This window comes from Protomyctophum parallelum (assembly GCF_964188405.1).
Source record: "Protomyctophum parallelum genome assembly, chromosome: 17".
In the NCBI taxonomy this organism is placed as follows: Eukaryota; Metazoa; Chordata; class Actinopteri; order Myctophiformes; family Myctophidae; genus Protomyctophum; species Protomyctophum parallelum.
In genome coordinates this window covers 42,540,218-42,558,784 of record NC_139719.1, presented here as the reverse complement: position 1 = coordinate 42,558,784, position 18,567 = coordinate 42,540,218, and the positions used below count along the sequence as shown (strand labels likewise).

Sequence of the window (18,567 nt, the reverse complement as noted above, 5' to 3'; positions counted from 1 at the left end):
CTGAGATCAGATTCATACGAGGTTTTCCACTGGACACACACTGGTCTGATGGACCCATTCTGACCTGAGATCAGATTCTAAAAATATCAGTCGTTCTTCGATTTTTCAAAAATAGCAGACCTACAAGCTCGTATCGCGCCACTCGGTGGCGCGATATGAGCTTGTAGATCTGCTATTTTTCAATAGCTAAAGCATAACATGATGCTAACACCAAAATGGGTGCCCGGTCAGAATGGGTTAACACCTCTGAGGGCCCCTGGGCACTGAAGCTCCAAGGGCCCCCCTTCACATTTACGCCGTTTTAGGCCGGCTTTGTGGTGGTTTTATGCCGTTATATTGGCCTATTCCGGTTCGCCTTTTTAAACACCATTTATTTCATTCGGATTAGCAGGGACATTTTCAGTGGAGCTAAAAAAAACAAACAAAAAGGGCCCCTGGGCACGTGCCCAAAGTTCCCAATATGGTAGATCTGGCCCTGGCTAGGGCACTATACTGGCCCTTGTTTGTGTTTTTCTCAAAATCTTGAAATAAAATCTTGAAATATTTGTATATTAATCTTGGTTCCTTGCCATGGAAATGTTTAAGAACGACATCAGTAAACAAACAAAAGCTTAAAAATGAGCAAAAATGCAACTAGGGAAACTTTGACAGAAAAAGACTCGCTCACCATATAGAAACTAGAAGTAAAACTCCTTAGACTGAGACTTAAGGAAATATGTTTTCCTTTATTTTATCATGCTCATAAAGTGCTCTGTGCTCAAAGTGCAGTTAAAAAGCAAACGTTTCGGTCCTAAGACCTTCGTCAGTGCTATATGATTTTCACAGACAAAACAATACAGCCGTATCGCTGTATGCCTCTGAAATCGCTCTAGAGAATGCCGGGGCGCCAAATGGACACATGTGTAAATGCCTCAAGTGTTCAGTGCAGGGTTAAATGGTAAATGATAAACTACCATTTAAATTACACCTATATAAGGCTTCATCCAAAGCACTTTACAATGTAGGCGTTACATTCACACACACACACCAATACCGGAGGAAACCATGCAAACCAACATGCATATCGGGAGCAATTAGGAGTTCAGAGTCTTGCTTCAACACTTAACTCTGGGGGAGCCCGGGTTCGAACTGGGAACCTTGCGGTTGCCATCTGGTCACTCTACCCCTGAGCCACTGCCGCCCCAAGGTTGTTCCACTCAATGCAATTCAGGGATGTGTAACAGCAACACAATAACAGCAACAACTGTATTTGTGTAAACCTGGGAAACCTGGACAACTTTAAATATTTAAGTCATTGTTCAGGTTGTGCTGCTCTGAGGGAATTAGGAGCACTCAGGTGTGTGGAATTAGTTTCAATGGGGTTGTGATGACTGCACTTTTATTCAATGTTCTTTTTTCAAATGCTAAATAATGAACAAAACCCACATTCTTACCCCAGGTTAAAATGTAAACAGGCTACAACGCATTCAAATGCAGAGATTAAACGTGTTAATGGTCACTGGTTGTCTGGCATTGGACAGATCACCTGTTAATGATCACATTATGGATGAACTGAGGACATTTTACACCTCTTTGACTCTGATGAGTTTCAGCAGAACTACAGAAACACACAGAGCTTAATATTACCCTTTGTGAAATATTAAAGGTGTTGTAAGGGATATGTGTAGTTAAAATAGCTCTAGTAATCATTGATATAATTATTGTTTGTTCAGTAACAGAGGTCTTCCCATGTCTCCATATCCAGTGATATAACTCATATAGGAAACATACAGAATATAATTATGTAAATTCTGTAAGAAATTGAACTACAACACAAGCTGATGAATCTTTGCAGGGTTCTCTCTCCTTTAGGATGGAATTTGTAACCCACATGTTTACCAAAGAGATTGTGCGATGGGCAGACTCCTGGTACTGAACAAAGACTGCATGTTTAAATGGATGTTCTCCCTGTGTCTCAAACATGCAGTAATCCTGGTCTCTAAACTAATGAATGCTCAACGTTTAAAAAAAGGGCAAAGTTACAACTGTTAAGTGCAGCCCGACTCACAAGACGATGCCCTGTGCTCCCGAGCCGATGGGCCTCAGGTTCTGGAGGGTTCTACTCACCAGACGATGCCCTGTGCTCCCGAGCCGATGGGCCTCAGGTTCTGGTAGCGCTTCAGGACGACGAAGGTGGAGTCGCCCACGTCTAGGCTGTAGAACTCCTTCTCACCACTACGCCGGTTCCTGTTCATGGTTAAGGCCTGCAGCGAGAAGAAGAAAAAGACCTTATTGTATTTAGTATTTTTTTATTCAGCACCAGTATAAAAACAATACAGTGAACATACGAAGGGTAAAGTGCTAGGCTGAGGCAGAGAGAGAGAGAGAGAGAGATCTTTTCACCTTCCGTTTACACTTACAACAGTGTGGCGTTTTATTGCTTAAAAGGGAGAATAACTCTCATTTTCAACACTGTCAACTATATGTCATGAGTTGTGTGGGAATCATTTTTAAAAAGTCTCCCCTTCAAGGTTCAAGGTTGTGTTTATTTGTCTCCCTAAGGAGACATGTGTCTTGGAGACAGAGTCACAGCTGCATACAAATAACACACACACATTCACATAAGGAAAAGGAAAACCATGAAACACACAGACATAAAAACACCATGAAACACACAGACGTAAAGATCTAATTTATCCTACAACTGGAGGGTCTGGGCTGGAGAACTTGGGGTCATGTGATCAGTGACATCACAAAGGTGTGCTTTGGGGCGGCGGTGGATCAGCGGTAGAGTGGCTGGATGGTAACCGTAAGGTTGCCAGTTCGAACCCTGTGGGCTCCCCCCAGAGTCAGTGTCCAAGTGTCCTTGAGCAAGACTCTGAACCCCTGATTGCTTCTGATGTGCAGGTTGGAGCCTTGCATGGTTTCCTCCGCCATCGGTGAATGAATGTATGGGTGAATGTAATGCACACTCTATGTAAAGGTGTGTGAATGTGTGTATATGGGTGAATGTAATGCACACTCTATGTAAAGGTGTGTGAATGTGTGTATATGGGTGAATGTAATGCACACTCTATGTAAAGGTGTGTGAATGTGTGTATATGGGTGAATGTAATGCACACTCTATGTAAAGGTGTGTGAATGTGTGTATATGGGTGAATGTAATGCACACTCTATGTAAAGGTGTGTGAATGTGTGTATATGGGTGAATGTAATGCACACTCTATGTAAAGGTGTGTGAATGTGTGTATATGGGTGAATGTAATGCACAATCTATGTAAAGGTGTGTGAATGTGTGTATATGGGTGAATGTAATGCACACTCTATGTAAAGGTGTGTGAATGTGTGTATATGGGTGAATGTAATGCACACTCTATGTAAAGGTGTGTGAATGTGTGTATATGGGTGAATGTAATGCACACTCTATGTAAAGGTGTGTGAATGTGTGTATGTGGGTGAATGTAAATTAATGCACAATCTATGTAAAGCGCCTTGGATAAAGGTGCTATATAAATGCACCATTTACCATTTTTGGCCTGCAGGGTACACTATAGAATGGCTAGAATGCCAGACAAGAGGTTGAACTGATTTTGATGCCATTATCGATCCGTGACCAATTTGTTTGGGGACCCCTGGAACCACCTAGGGACCACCTGGAACCCCCTAGGGACCACCTGGAACCCCCTAGGGACCACCTGGAACCCCCTAGGGACCACCTGGAAGTTGGAACCCCTACAGGGACCCCTGGAACCACCTAGGGACCACCTGGAACCCCCTAGGGACCACCTGGAACCCCTACAGGGACCCATGGAACCACCTCAGGGACCCCTGGAACCCCAGGGACAGGGACCCCTGGATGTAGAGAGCTTAAGCCTTAAGGCACTGCAGGGCGATTCCTGTGTTCACATCAAATAAAGCATTTAAAAATCTATCCACGTATTCTGATTCTCATGACACAGCATTATGCACCACTGCCATCACACACACACACACACACACACACACACACACACACACACACACACACACACACACACACAGAGAGACTAAGCTCTTAAGCCTGCATTTAAAAGACGAGTTGTAGCAGATAGTCAGGGAATATTATCAATATGTCAAATCTGGGAATACATTTCTTACCAAGAATTTTCTTCACCAATGTGTTTGTAAAGGTTTTTTCAAATTTCATTATGCTTTACAGCAGGGGTTTTCAACTGATTATGAACCAGGGACCACCACCCTGACTGAGAATTAACCTGGGGACCACCACCCTGACTGAGAATCAACCTGGGGACCACCACCCTGACTGTGAATCAACCTGGGGACCACCACCCTGACTGAGAATCAACCTGGGGACCACCACCCTGACTGAGAATCAACCTGGGGACCACCACCCTGACTGAGAATCAACCTGGGGACCACCACCCTGACTGAGAATCAACCTGGGGACCACCACCCTGACTGAGAATCAACCTGGGGACCACCACCCTGACTGAGAATCAACCTGGGGACCATTGTTGTGTTGGGAGGGGGGATATCGTGGTGTGGGGGAAAGAAATTAAGCCTTCCATATTAAACTCATGTTGCTGTTCATTGTAACATATTCTATGAGTAAGCAGACACTTATGATTGATTATGGGCACATTTCCTTTTAATAGTGACTCAACCAGGCAATCCGGTACGGTTTCCCTTGAGATTCTAACTCACTTACTCACCAGTAACTGACAACATCGACGCGTCATCATTTGTCACCAGATCATTTACTGCATTGTTTCTCAACTTGTGGTCAATACGATAAATTCACTTTCCTACATTACTAAATGCATGGTCAGGGACCACATACAACACCTTCACGGACCACCAGTGGTCCACGGACCACCTGTTGAAAACCCATGCTTTACAGAGATTAAAACAGGGTGCATTTTGCATCCCAAAACAGAGTTTATAGTTAAGGGACGCAATAAAACAACGACCTCTGCATCCACGGGATGCACTACTGTACTACTGTACTGTTTTTTATTCTAGTTTATTTTGCTAGCTTTAGTTATAATAATCCTTTCTAATTATGTTTTCTACATGAATATAACCACATTATAACCATATAAATTGAAATGGGAGTTAAATGCTGTTAAAATATGACTCCTAACGTGGTTGAAGTAGGACTCATAAAATGTCACTGGGACTCATTTCTAAAAGACCATCCCTGCATCCCGGGACTCATTACATTGAAAGCCTATTTACATCACTGGCTTTAACCCATTCTGACCTGAGATCAGATTCTAAGAATGTCTTCTACATCCTGACAGTTTTCTGAAAAAAATGTCAGAACCACTTCGTGCCACGTAGCTGGCAGAGAAAGAAATAATCGTGAACTTAACCCATTCTGGACGGGAACGTGTTTTAAGCATTATGTTATGATTTATCCACTGAAAAATAGCAGACCTACAAGCTCGTAGCACGGCACTCGGTGCCGCGCTATGAGCTTGTAGGTCTGCTATTTTTTTTTTTTTTTTTAAGAGATGTGGGGAAGACATGCAGTAAAGGCCGTGTCGGGCTCGGGAGTCGAACCCGCGGCACACTGCGACTGGATTACCAGTCGGTTACCCAGACGGTTACGCCACTGCCTGGGCAGGTCTGCTATTTTCGAAAAATCGTGAAAATGTAGTGCAAATCTTTGAATATATATTCTTTCAGAGCCAACATCTTCAACTCAAATCTTTGCTTCTGGGGGGGAAGGGGGGGGGGGGGTCCCTGGAACAACATATTTTCAGATGGGGGTCGGCGGCCAATGACATAATATAATCTTGGGTTTCCTTGACATGAACGACCCGACATAGAAACATAGGGTTTTTCAAGAAAACTGTCAGGATTTAGAAGACATTTGTAGAATCATCCTCAGGTCAAAAACGGGTTAAAACCACTTGAATATTCACTCCTCTGCCTTAGGGCTGGGCGATATGACAAAATCTCATATCACGATATAGAATTTATTTTATCACGATAACGATATACTCACGATATAGCATATTTTTTACGATACCTATTTTTTTATCTAAAAAAATTGATTTTTGTTCAGGTCGAGTACTTTACTGTACTTGGGCTGTACTGTACTGTACTGTACTGTACTGTACAAGCTCTCCTCCCTGGCCTCTGTCTGTGTGTTAGGCTGCACAACAATGACACTTGGTGGTGACAATAATTATGCTATTTCCGTGCTCGGATACAGGGACACACACATAGCTGTCTATAGTGGTTGCACCACTCAAAAAACAGGAAATGAACACTTATGCTAATATCAAACTTATGCCAATTACTTATGCTGCAATGTAAATTCACATTATCCAGTCTAATTATATGAATATAATACTGATGCCCTGCCCATGCACAGACAGGCTCAAAGCAAGTACAAAAATATTACAAAATAAAAAATATATAATAATTAGAAGCTGAACTCAATTGTTCAGCCTCTGTAGACATTTTTAAAGCTCAGCTCAAGACCCACTTCTACAACATTGCTTTTAATTGATCTTTTATTTTTTTGTTATTCATGTCCTCACTGTATTGCATTACTGCTTGTTTTTTTAATGTCGTTGCCTTGCTTTTCTTTCATTCTCCATTGTTCTGTAAAGCACTTTGAGCTGCATTTCATGTCCTGAAAGGTGCTATACAAATAAAGTTTTATTATTATTAATTATTATTATTATGACAATTAAAAAGAAAAAATAAAGAAATAAGACGTTCAGACACAGAAGTACAGGCCTGTGTCTGCATTAAATTGGCTTAAGGAAAAAATAAATACCTCATGTCACAGTTTGTCACTATAGGTGTTTCAGTTCATTTTAAGCTCTGTATAGGGAATCAAAATGTTCTGTTGTAGTTATAGTTTAGTTTGTTAAAGACGTTGGGCAGCTTAACGATGTTTAATTGACTACAGGCGATAGAGTGAGAGAGAACGCGACCGCGTCGTCAACTCTCCATGCCCAGCTGTGGGAAAAGTGGAGGTTTTTCTTTTCCTTTTTTTTGATGATCCCAACTTAAGTTAGCGTCTTGTGTTGTTGTTGGAAGCTGTTGCTGAATTAAGGACTTTTCAAATGGAATAATTTATTTGGAACAATAAAACAAGACAGACACGGACACGCAGCAGAGGACTGCACAGGTAAGAGGGAAGAAGTCTTGGAAGAAGTTTGCAACCGACGACGGACGAGCTCAATTGTTCAACTGTGTAAAACATACGTGGCTCACACAGTTTATCAATTTGACCCAGCATGAAACCTGCATTTATAACAGTGAATGGCCGGTTACTTTAGGGCGCGTTCGGAAATAGCGCACTGGACGCACCGACGCACTGTGCAATGCAAACTGATGGATGAGTGCGCTCCGGTGTGTATTTCCGAACGTGCCCTTAGTGTTACACCGCTCTGAATCTCGTCAGCCATCATCTCCCTTCATGTAATCCAAACCACCAAGACGTTGCCCCTCTTAAAGCCTCTTTTAGGTGCAAGCTCCTCGGCTTGTGTTGTGGTAGTGTTGGCTACTTGGGTCACTGTTTTCAGTGCGGTGGGCTGCTGGGCATGCCGTATATAAGCGCTGTGACGTAAAATACTGCCGTAAACACTGTCGTAAAGCGAAACGGCGATATAAACGATATAGCTTATTTTTCGTGATAGACATTTTCTATCGAAAATACGATATATATCGTCATATCGCCCAGCCCTACTCTGCCTGTGGCCGGTTCTGGTTCTGGTTCGTTCTGCACCTCCAGACCCACACCTCCAGAACCACACCTCCAGACCCACACCTCCAGAACCACACCTCCAGACCCACACCTCCAGACCCACACCTCCAGACCCACACCTCCAGAACCACACCTCCAGACCCACACCTCCAGAACCACACCTCCAGAACCACACCTCCAGACCCACACCTCCAGACCCACACCTCCAGAACCACACCTCCAGACCCACACCTCCAGAACCACACCTCCAGACCCACACCTCCAGAACCACACCTCCAGAACCACACCTCCAGACCCACACCTCCAGAACCAAGCCTCCAGACCCACACCTCCAGAACCACACCTCCAGAACCACACCTCCAGAACCACACCTCCAGACCCACACCTCCAGAACCAAGCCTCCAGACCCACACCTCCAGAACCAAGCCTCCAGACCCACACCTCCAGAACCACATCGTGACACGTAGCTGGCAGAATAAATAATTCATCGTGAACACAAAAAGTATATTGGAGCGATCAGTTACAGTTATAATTTAATTTAACTACTCAGCATCAATTTCAATGTCCCAAGGAGGTATGCAGTAGGCTATATTATTTGAATGTCTATTTGGTACATGTTTGTATTTTATTCTCTGTTTGTCATGTTTCTTTTTATTCATTTATTTTTCTCTTCCGTTTATCTTACTTACTTTACTATTTAACTTTTCCTTATTTTGTTGTATTTAAATTTATTTAAATTCTTATGTTTTAGGCTGCGGGCAAGCGTGACCACTCTTGGTCACTCTGCCCAACCTAAGGGGAAGGGTTGCACAAAAAAAAAAACGGGGAATGTCACCAATAACAATAATGATGTAAAACTAACCTTGTACATCTCCCTGAATAAAGAAATATTTTATAAAGTATATTGGTGACAGACCCTGGGATCCTGGCAGTGTGGGGACAGGTTTTTAGGGGGCTGAGAGGAGCATGGTGCTCTGAGTCATCCTCCTCACCACGTCTAACCCGTCCCGGGGCTGAGAGGAGCATGGTGCTCTGAGTCATCCTCCTCACCACGTCTAAACCGTCCCGGGGCTCAGAGGAGCATGGTGCTCTGAGTCATCCTCCTCACCACGTCTAAACCGTCCCGGGGCTGAGAGGAGCATGGTGCTCTGAGTCATCCTCCTCACCACGTCTAAACCGTCCCGGGGCTGAGAGGAGCATGGTGCTCTGAGTCATCCTCCTCACCACGTCTAAACCGTCCCGGGGCTGAGAGGAGCATGGTGCTCTGAGTCATCCTCCTCACCACGTCTAAACCGTCCCGGGGCTGAGAGGAGCATGGTGCTCTGAGTCATCCTCCTCACCACGTCTAAACCGTCCCGGGGCTCAGAGGAGCATGGTGCTCTGAGTCATCCTCCTCACCACGTCTAAACCGTCCCGGGGCTCAGAGGAGCATGGTGCTCTGAGTCATCCTCCTCACCACGTCTAAACCGTCCCGGGGCTCAGAGGAGCATGGTGCTCTGAGTCATCCTCCTCACCACGTCTAAACCGTCCCGGGGCTCAGAGGAGCATGGTGCTCTGAGTCATCCTCCTCACCACGTCTAAACCGTCCCGGGGCTCAGAGGAGCATGGTGCTCTGAGTCATCCTCCTCACCACGTCTAAACCGTCCCGTCACACCCCCCCCCCCCCCCCCCCCCCCCGCCGCGGGCCTGTCTAGCCCGCCGCGCTACGCTTATCTACTTCCTACAGCCAGTAAACACATCACTGACTGCAGCTAGGGCTGGGCGATATGACAAAATCTCATATCACGATATAGAATTTATTTTATCACGATAACGATATACTCACGATATAGCATATTTTTTACGATACCTATTTTTTTATCTAAAATAATTGATTTTTGTTCAAGTCGAGTACTTTACTGTACTTGGGCTGTACTGTACTGTACTGTACTGTACTGTACTGTACTGTACTGTACAAGCTCTCCTCCCTGGCCTCTGTCTGTGTTAGGCTGCACAACAGTGACACTTGGTGGTGACAATAGTTATGCTATTTCCGTGCTCGGATACAGGGACAGGGACACACATAGCTGTCTATAATGGTTGCACCACTCAAAAAACAATTAAATTCACATTATCCAGTCTACTTATATGAATATAATACTGATGCCCTTCCCATGCACAGACAGGCCCAAAGCAAGTACAAAAATATTACAAAATAAAATGTATATAATAATAATTAGAGGCTGAACTCAATTGTTCAGCCTCTGTAGACATTTTTAAAGCACAGCTCAAGACCCACTTCTACAACATTGCTTTTAATTGATCTTTTATTTTTTGTTATTCATGTCCTCACTGTATTGCATCACTGCTTGTTTTTTAATGTCGTTGCCTTGCTTTTCTTTTTTTCTCCATTGCTCTGTAAAGCACTTTGAGAGCTGCATTTCATGTCATGAAAGGTGCTATACAAATAAAGTTTTATTAGTATTATTAATAATAATTATTATTATGACAATTAAAAAGAAAAAAGAAAGAAATAAGACGTTGCCATTCAGAGTTCAGACACAGAAGTACAGGCCTGTGTCTGCATTAAATTGGCTTAAGGAAAAAATAAATATCTCATGTCACAGTTTGTCACTACAGTTGTTTCAGTTCATTTAAGCTCTGTATAGGGAATCAACATGTTCTGTTGTAGTTATAGTTTAGTTTGTTAAAGACGTTGGGCAGCTTAACGATGTTTAATTGACTACAGGCGATAGAGTGAGAGAGAGTGAGAGAGAACGCGATCTTGTCGTCACCTCTCCATGCCCAGCTGTGCGTATATGCGAGTCTGGGACGAGTGGGGCTTTTTCTTTTCCTTTTTTTTTGATGATCACAACAAAGTCAGCGTCTTGTGTTGTTGTTGTAAGCTGTTGCTGAATTAAGGACTTTTCAAATGGAATAATTTATTTGGAACAATAAAACAAGACAGGACTGCACAGGTAAGAGGAACGTCTTCGTCTTGGAAGAAGTTTGCAGTGCACCCGACGACGGACAAGCTTATTGTTCAACTGTGTAAAACATGCGTGGCTCACGCAATTTATCAATTTGTCCCAACATGAAACCTGCATTTATAACAGTGAATGACCGGTTACTTTAGGGCGCGTTCGGAAATAGCGCACTAGGCGCACTGCGCAATGCAAACTGATAGATGAGTTCGCTCCGGTGTGGTATTTCCGAACGTGCCCCTTACACCGCTCTGAATCTCGTCAGCCATCATCTCCCTTCATGTAATCAAAACCACTTCCATATCCATACAATGGAAGACGTTGCCCCTCTTTTAGGTGCAAGCACCACCTCGGCTTGTGTTGTGGTCGTGTTAGAGTATATAATAGAGAAGACATCCGAAAGGTGTTGGCTCACTGTTTTCAGTGCGCGCGGTGGGCTGCTGGGCATGCCGTATATAAGCGCTGTGACGTAAAATACTGCCGTAAAGCGAAACGGCGATATAAGCGATATAGCTTTTTTTTCGTGATAGACATTTTCTATCGAAAATACGATATATATCGTCATATCGCCCAGCCCTAACTGCAGCAGGCTTTAACCCATTCTGACCTGAGATCAGATTAAAAAAATGTCTGTTTGAAAATGACAGTTTTCTGAAAAAGCTATGTTTCTATGTCAGTCGTTCTTCGATTTTTCAAAAAATAGCAGACCTACAAGCTCGTAGCGCGCCACTCGGTGGCGCGCTACGACCAAAAGGGGTTAACCCATTTAGGCCTGATGTCGAACAGATGTTTCTATGTCAGTTTTTCTCAATATTTCATGTCAAGGACCCCAAAAATTATGTGTTATTATGTCGCCGACCCCCATCTGAAAAAATGTTGTTCCAGGGACCCTCCAGAAACAAAGAACGTGCCCTTAGTGTTACACCGCTCTGAATCTCGTCAGCCATCATCTCCCTTCATGTAATCCAAACCACCAAGACGTTGCCCCTCTTAAAGCCTCTTTTAGGTGCAAGCTCCTCGGCTTGTGTTGTGGTAGTGTTGGCTACTTGGGTCACTGTTCATACTGGTCATATAACTGGTCATATAAACGATATAGCTTATTTTTCGTGATAGACATTTTCTATCGAAAATACGATATATATCGTCATATCGCCCAGCCCTACTCTGCCTGTGGCCGGTTCTGGTTCTGGTTCGTTCTGCACCTCCAGACCCACACCTCCAGAACCACACCTCCAGACCCACACCTCCAGAACCACACCTCCAGACCCACACCTCCAGACCCACACCTCCAGAACCACACCTCCAGACCCACACCTCCAGAACCACACCTCCAGAACCACACCTCCAGACCCACACCTCCAGACCCACACCTCCAGAACCACACCTCCAGACCCACACCTCCAGAACCACACCTCCAGACCCACACCTCCAGAACCACACCTCCAGAACCACACCTCCAGACCCACACCTCCAGAACCAAGCCTCCAGACCCACACCTCCAGAACCACACCTCCAGAACCACACCTCCAGAACCACACCTCCAGACCCACACCTCCAGAACCAAGCCTCCAGACCCACACCTCCAGAACCAAGCCTCCAGACCCACACCTCCAGAACCAAGCCTCCAGAACCACACCTCCAGAACCAAGCCTCCAGACCCACACCTCCAGAACCACATCGTGACACGTAGCTGGCAGAATAAATAATTCATCGTGAACACAAAAAGTATATTGGAGCGATCAGTTACAGTTATAATTTAATTTAACTACTCAGCATCAATTTCAATGTCCCAAGGAGGTATGCAGTAGGCTATATTATTTGAATGTCTATTTGGTACATGTTTGTATTTTATTCTCTGTTTGTCATGTTTCTTTTTATTCATTTATTTTTCTCTTCCGTTTATCTTACTTACTTTACTATTTAACTTTTCCTTATTTTGTTGTATTTAAATTTATTTAAATTCTTATGTTTTAGGCTGCGGGCAAGCGTGACCACTCTTGGTCACTCTGCCCAACCTAAGGGGAAGGGTTGCACAAAAAAAAAAACGGGGAATGTCACCAATAACAATAATGATGTAAAACTAACCTTGTACATCTCCCTGAATAAAGAAATATTTTATAAAGTATATTGGTGACAGACCCTGGGATCCTGGCAGTGTGGGGACAGGTTTTTAGGGGGCTGAGAGGAGCATGGTGCTCTGAGTCATCCTCCTCACCACGTCTAAACCGTCCCGGGGCTGAGAGGAGCATGGTGCTCTGAGTCATCCTCCTCACCACGTCTAAACCGTCCCGGGGCTCAGAGGAGCATGGTGCTCTGAGTCATCCTCCTCACCACGTCTAAACCGTCCCGGGGCTGAGAGGAGCATGGTGCTCTGAGTCATCCTCCTCACCACGTCTAAACCGTCCCGGGGCTGAGAGGAGCATGGTGCTCTGAGTCATCCTCCTCACCACGTCTAAACCGTCCCGGGGCTGAGAGGAGCATGGTGCTCTGAGTCATCCTCCTCACCACGTCTAAACCGTCCCGGGGCTGAGAGGAGCATGGTGCTCTGAGTCATCCTCCTCACCACGTCTAAACCGTCCCGGGGCTGAGAGGAGCATGGTGCTCTGAGTCATCCTCCTCACCACGTCTAAACCGTCCCGGGGCTCAGAGGAGCATGGTGCTCTGAGTCATCCTCCTCACCACGTCTAAACCGTCCCGGGGCTGAGAGGAGCATGGTGCTCTGAGTCATCCTCCTCACCACGTCTAAACCGTCCCGGGGCTCAGAGGAGCATGGTGCTCTGAGTCATCCTCCTCACCACGTCTAAACCGTCCCGGGGCTGAGAGGAGCATGGTGCTCTGAGTCATCCTCCTCACCACGTCTAAACCGTCCCGGGGCTCAGAGGAGCATGGTGCTCTGAGTCATCCTCCTCACCACGTCTAAACCGTCCCGGGGCTCAGAGGAGCATGGTGCTCTGAGTCATCCTCCTCACCACGTCTAAACCGTCCCGTCACACCCCCCCCCCCCCCCCCCCCCGCCGCGGGCCTGTCTAGCCCGCCGCGCTACGCTTATCTACTTCCTACAGCCAGTAAACACATCACTGACTGCAGCTAGGGCTGGGCGATATGACAAAATCTCATATCACGATATAGAATTTATTTTATCACGATAACGATATACTCACGATATAGCATATTTTTTACGATACCTATTTTTTTATCTAAAATAATTGATTTTTGTTCAAGTCGAGTACTTTACTGTACTTGGGCTGTACTGTACTGTACTGTACTGTACTGTACTGTACTGTACTGTACTGTACTGTACTGTACAAGCTCTCCTCCCTGGCCTCTGTCTGTGTTAGGCTGCACAACAGTGACACTTGGTGGTGACAATAGTTATGCTATTTCCGTGCTCGGATACAGGGACAGGGACACACATAGCTGTCTATAATGGTTGCACCACTCAAAAAACAATTAAATTCACATTATCCAGTCTACTTATATGAATATAATACTGATGCCCTTCCCATGCACAGACAGGCCCAAAGCAAGTACAAAAATATTACAAAATAAAATGTATATAATAATAATTAGAGGCTGAACTCAATTGTTCAGCCTCTGTAGACATTTTTAAAGCACAGCTCAAGACCCACTTCTACAACATTGCTTTTAATTGATCTTTTATTTTTTGTTATTCATGTCCTCACTGTATTGCATCACTGCTTGTTTTTTAATGTCGTTGCCTTGCTTTTCTTTTTTTCTCCATTGCTCTGTAAAGCACTTTGAGAGCTGCATTTCATGTCATGAAAGGTGCTATACAAATAAAGTTTTATTAGTATTATTAATAATAATTATTATTATGACAATTAAAAAGAAAAAAGAAAGAAATAAGACGTTGCCATTCAGAGTTCAGACACAGAAGTACAGGCCTGTGTCTGCATTAAATTGGCTTAAGGAAAAAATAAATATCTCATGTCACAGTTTGTCACTACAGTTGTTTCAGTTCATTTAAGCTCTGTATAGGGAATCAACATGTTCTGTTGTAGTTATAGTTTAGTTTGTTAAAGACGTTGGGCAGCTTAACGATGTTTAATTGACTACAGGCGATAGAGTGAGAGAGAGTGAGAGAGAACGCGATCTTGTCGTCACCTCTCCATGCCCAGCTGTGCGTATATGCGAGTCTGGGACGAGTGGGGCTTTTTCTTTTCCTTTTTTTTTGATGATCACAACAAAGTCAGCGTCTTGTGTTGTTGTTGTAAGCTGTTGCTGAATTAAGGACTTTTCAAATGGAATAATTTATTTGGAACAATAAAACAAGACAGGACTGCACAGGTAAGAGGAACGTCTTCGTCTTGGAAGAAGTTTGCAGTGCACCCGACGACGGACAAGCTTATTGTTCAACTGTGTAAAACATGCGTGGCTCACGCAATTTATCAATTTGTCCCAACATGAAACCTGCATTTATAACAGTGAATGACCGGTTACTTTAGGGCGCGTTCGGAAATAGCGCACTAGGCGCACTGCGCAATGCAAACTGATAGATGAGTTCGCTCCGGTGTGGTATTTCCGAACGTGCCCCTTACACCGCTCTGAATCTCGTCAGCCATCATCTCCCTTCATGTAATCAAAACCACTTCCATATCCATACAATGGAAGACGTTGCCCCTCTTTTAGGTGCAAGCACCACCTCGGCTTGTGTTGTGGTCGTGTTAGAGTATATAATAGAGAAGACATCCGAAAGGTGTTGGCTCACTGTTTTCAGTGCGCGCGGTGGGCTGCTGGGCATGCCGTATATAAGCGCTGTGACGTAAAATACTGCCGTAAAGCGAAACGGCGATATAAGCGATATAGCTTTTTTTTCGTGATAGACATTTTCTATCGAAAATACGATATATATCGTCATATCGCCCAGCCCTAACTGCAGCAGGCTTTAACCCATTCTGACCTGAGATCAGATTAAAAAAATGTCTGTTTGAAAATGACAGTTTTCTGAAAAAGCTATGTTTCTATGTCAGTCGTTCTTCGATTTTTCAAAAAATAGCAGACCTACAAGCTCGTAGCGCGCCACTCGGTGGCGCGCTACGACCAAAAGGGGTTAACCCATTTAGGCCTGATGTCGAACAGATGTTTCTATGTCAGTTTTTCTCAATATTTCATGTCAAGGACCCCAAAAATTATGTGTTATTATGTCGCCGACCCCCATCTGAAAAAATGTTGTTCCAGGGACCCTCCAGAAACAAAGATTTGAGTTAAAAACTGAAACTTAACAGAATATTCAAAGGTTTGAGGCACATTTTCCAAAATAACAGACCTACAAGCTTATAGCGCGGCACTCGGTGCCGTGCTATAAGCTTGTAGGTCTGCTATTTTGGAATAGCTAAAGTATAACATAATGCTTCAAACACCAAAAGGTGTTCGCGCCAAGAATGGATTAAACACTCCACTTTCAACCTGGCAGGAGGCCCTGTTTTTGGCATGTCATTAAAGGTGGATCATTTCGTTTCAACGTTAAAAAAAATAATCTCTCCCCAAATAGCTAAATAGTTAATATTTCAAAACCTAAAAAAAAAACGTAGTTGTTGCGGTGGTGTAACCTCATATGTCTTAATTCAAAGATAGCCGATCTACAAGCTTGCAATGTGGCCAGAATGGGTTAAGGAGTGGTGTGTGACATGAAAAGGGAAATGGCAGTTTCTAGGGCTGTCATGATCATGACATTTTACTTGACAATATGTCAAACATCGCATGTAAGTTCAGTATGTGTTCACTTCAGAAGCAGTTAAAATTACTCTATAAAGCTTATGGTACACCACTCTACACTGCCCACTTGTGGTCAAGCTACAAAAAAGCAAGTATTCAGAGACTTCAAGTATAGCGTAAATGGTAAATGGTGCATTTATATAGCGCCTTTATCCAAGGCGCATTACAGAGATCGTGCATTACATTCACCCATTCACACACACATTCACACACCGATGGCAGCGGAAACCATGCAAGGCACCAACTAGCACATCGGGAGCAATTAGGGGTTCAGTGTCTTGCTCAAGGACACTTCGACAGTAACTCTGGGGGAGCCCGGGTTCGAACTGGCAACCTTACGGTTACCATCCAGGCACTCTACCCCTGAGCCACCGCCGCCTCCCACCATTATAGCGTATAATGATGCCATGGGAATGTTACTCAAAAAGCCTAGATGATGCAGAGCGAGTGAAATGTCTGTGGCTGCAAGAGTCAATACTTCTCAAGCTGTTCTCCGGAAACCTAATGCATAAATTCATGTGTCGCTCGGATGAGTCTGTGAATAGCATCATCGCCAGTATAAATAAGCCTGTCAAAAGTTGCACTAATAATTAAAAGCCTTTATATTAAACTGCCTCCCCCTGGCCAGCCGGGGCGCCTGATGGAGGGGAAAGGAACTGGTTGGAATAACGTGCTCCTTCCACGCGCTACGTCCAACCAGGGAAACTCCCCCCTGTCAGGTGTAAAGGAGCAACTTGGACACTCGGGCATGAAGGAAGCATGAGTTAAGTCCATTGCTCTCCCCTTGTCCCCCATATATGGGGACTAGGTTGGCGGAGGGTGTGTAGAGCCCAGGATCACATTAGATGATTGACACAGGGGTGAAAAATGGGTTACAAAATCGTGGGACAAAAAATATAAATTATATAAAAGCCTTTATTTATAACCGTCACAAATGCCTGTCTAACATGTACATTTGGACTGTTTTTATTGGATGTATAATTGTATAATGTAATTGTATTTTGTGCTTTGTATGTTTTTCTATGGACCCTGAGTCTGCAATAAAGGCATTAATTCATTCATTCATTCATTCAAATAATTGCAATTAACGAAGCAAGTGTGTGTCTGCCAGACACACAAATGCGTCGTTAATTGCATCGTTAATCGAAGAGCGACTGACATTTTCTAGAATCTGATCTCGGGTCAGAATGGGTTAATCGGACCAGTGCGTGTCCAGTGGAAACCTCGTATGAATCTGATCTCAGGTCAGAATGGGTTAAAGTGTCACAGGGCAGATATGACAAAATAACAAATAATTATACAGAAATGACCGACGCATTAATTTTTTTTATACGTTTTAAAATATGAATAGTGGAAATAGCTGATCTGAGTGTATAAGATCACAACGCGTGGCCTGGCTGTCCGTCCACATCATTTGGGAGAATAACCTGCATGGTCCTGGAATCAGCTACGGAAAGATATTAAACTGGGAAATGGTATTAAGTTATATAAGCGTTTACTTCGGATATTAAAACTATTAGGTCTAGACAGTTTTTACTTGAGCATGGTGGGGGTAAAAAACAACGTCACGATAAGTTAAAGCTTTTTCTGCGATTACAATTAAATGGGCTCCAACATTTGAACACAATGATTGCCTACTACTGCCCTTCCCACTCACCTCAGCATGGGAAATGATGTCCTAACTAATGAAAAAGAAATAGGCACAGCTTTTAATAACCACTTTGCTGCTTTAGCAGATCTGAGCCAACCAGACCCAATTTGAAAAGACCCCTAATTTCCACTCTCCTTGATCTTATTCTGACAAACAGACCAGACAAATACACCTCTAGTGGCGTGTTTGCTCTTGGTGTTAGCGACCATTGTCCGAATGCTTGTCATATCTTCTTCATTCCCCCCCCCCAATTTCAATGAGCAATACATCATATGAAAGGTTACAGTGTGCAGTTTCATAATATGTAAATAACTGAACCCTTGTATATCAAACCACTGTCCCCGGTCACATATATTCAAAGATTTGCGACGCATTTTCACAATTTTTCAAAAATAGCAGATATACAAGCTCGAAGCGCGGCACTCGGTGCCACACTACGAGCTTGTAGATCTGCTATTTTTTCAACAGCTAAATAACAGCTATAACATAATCCTTAAACACCAAAA

The 18,567-nt window shown here is 44.0% G+C and overlaps 1 protein-coding gene across 2 annotated transcripts in view; it reads right to left on the bottom strand.

The window, feature by feature from the left end:
• mapk8b (mitogen-activated protein kinase 8b) overlaps positions 1–2,238 on the bottom strand; it is a 102,943-nt gene extending 100,705 nt beyond the window's left edge. For both annotated transcript variants that reach the window (XM_083788154.1, XM_083788155.1), the window contains exon 1: positions 2,107–2,238. In XM_083788154.1, the coding sequence (XP_083644280.1) occupies positions 2,107–2,234 (128 nt within the window). In that variant the 5' untranslated portion in view covers positions 2,235–2,238. The remainder of the gene's footprint in view (positions 1–2,106) is intronic.
• Between the last annotated feature and the right edge of the window lie 16,329 nt (positions 2,239–18,567).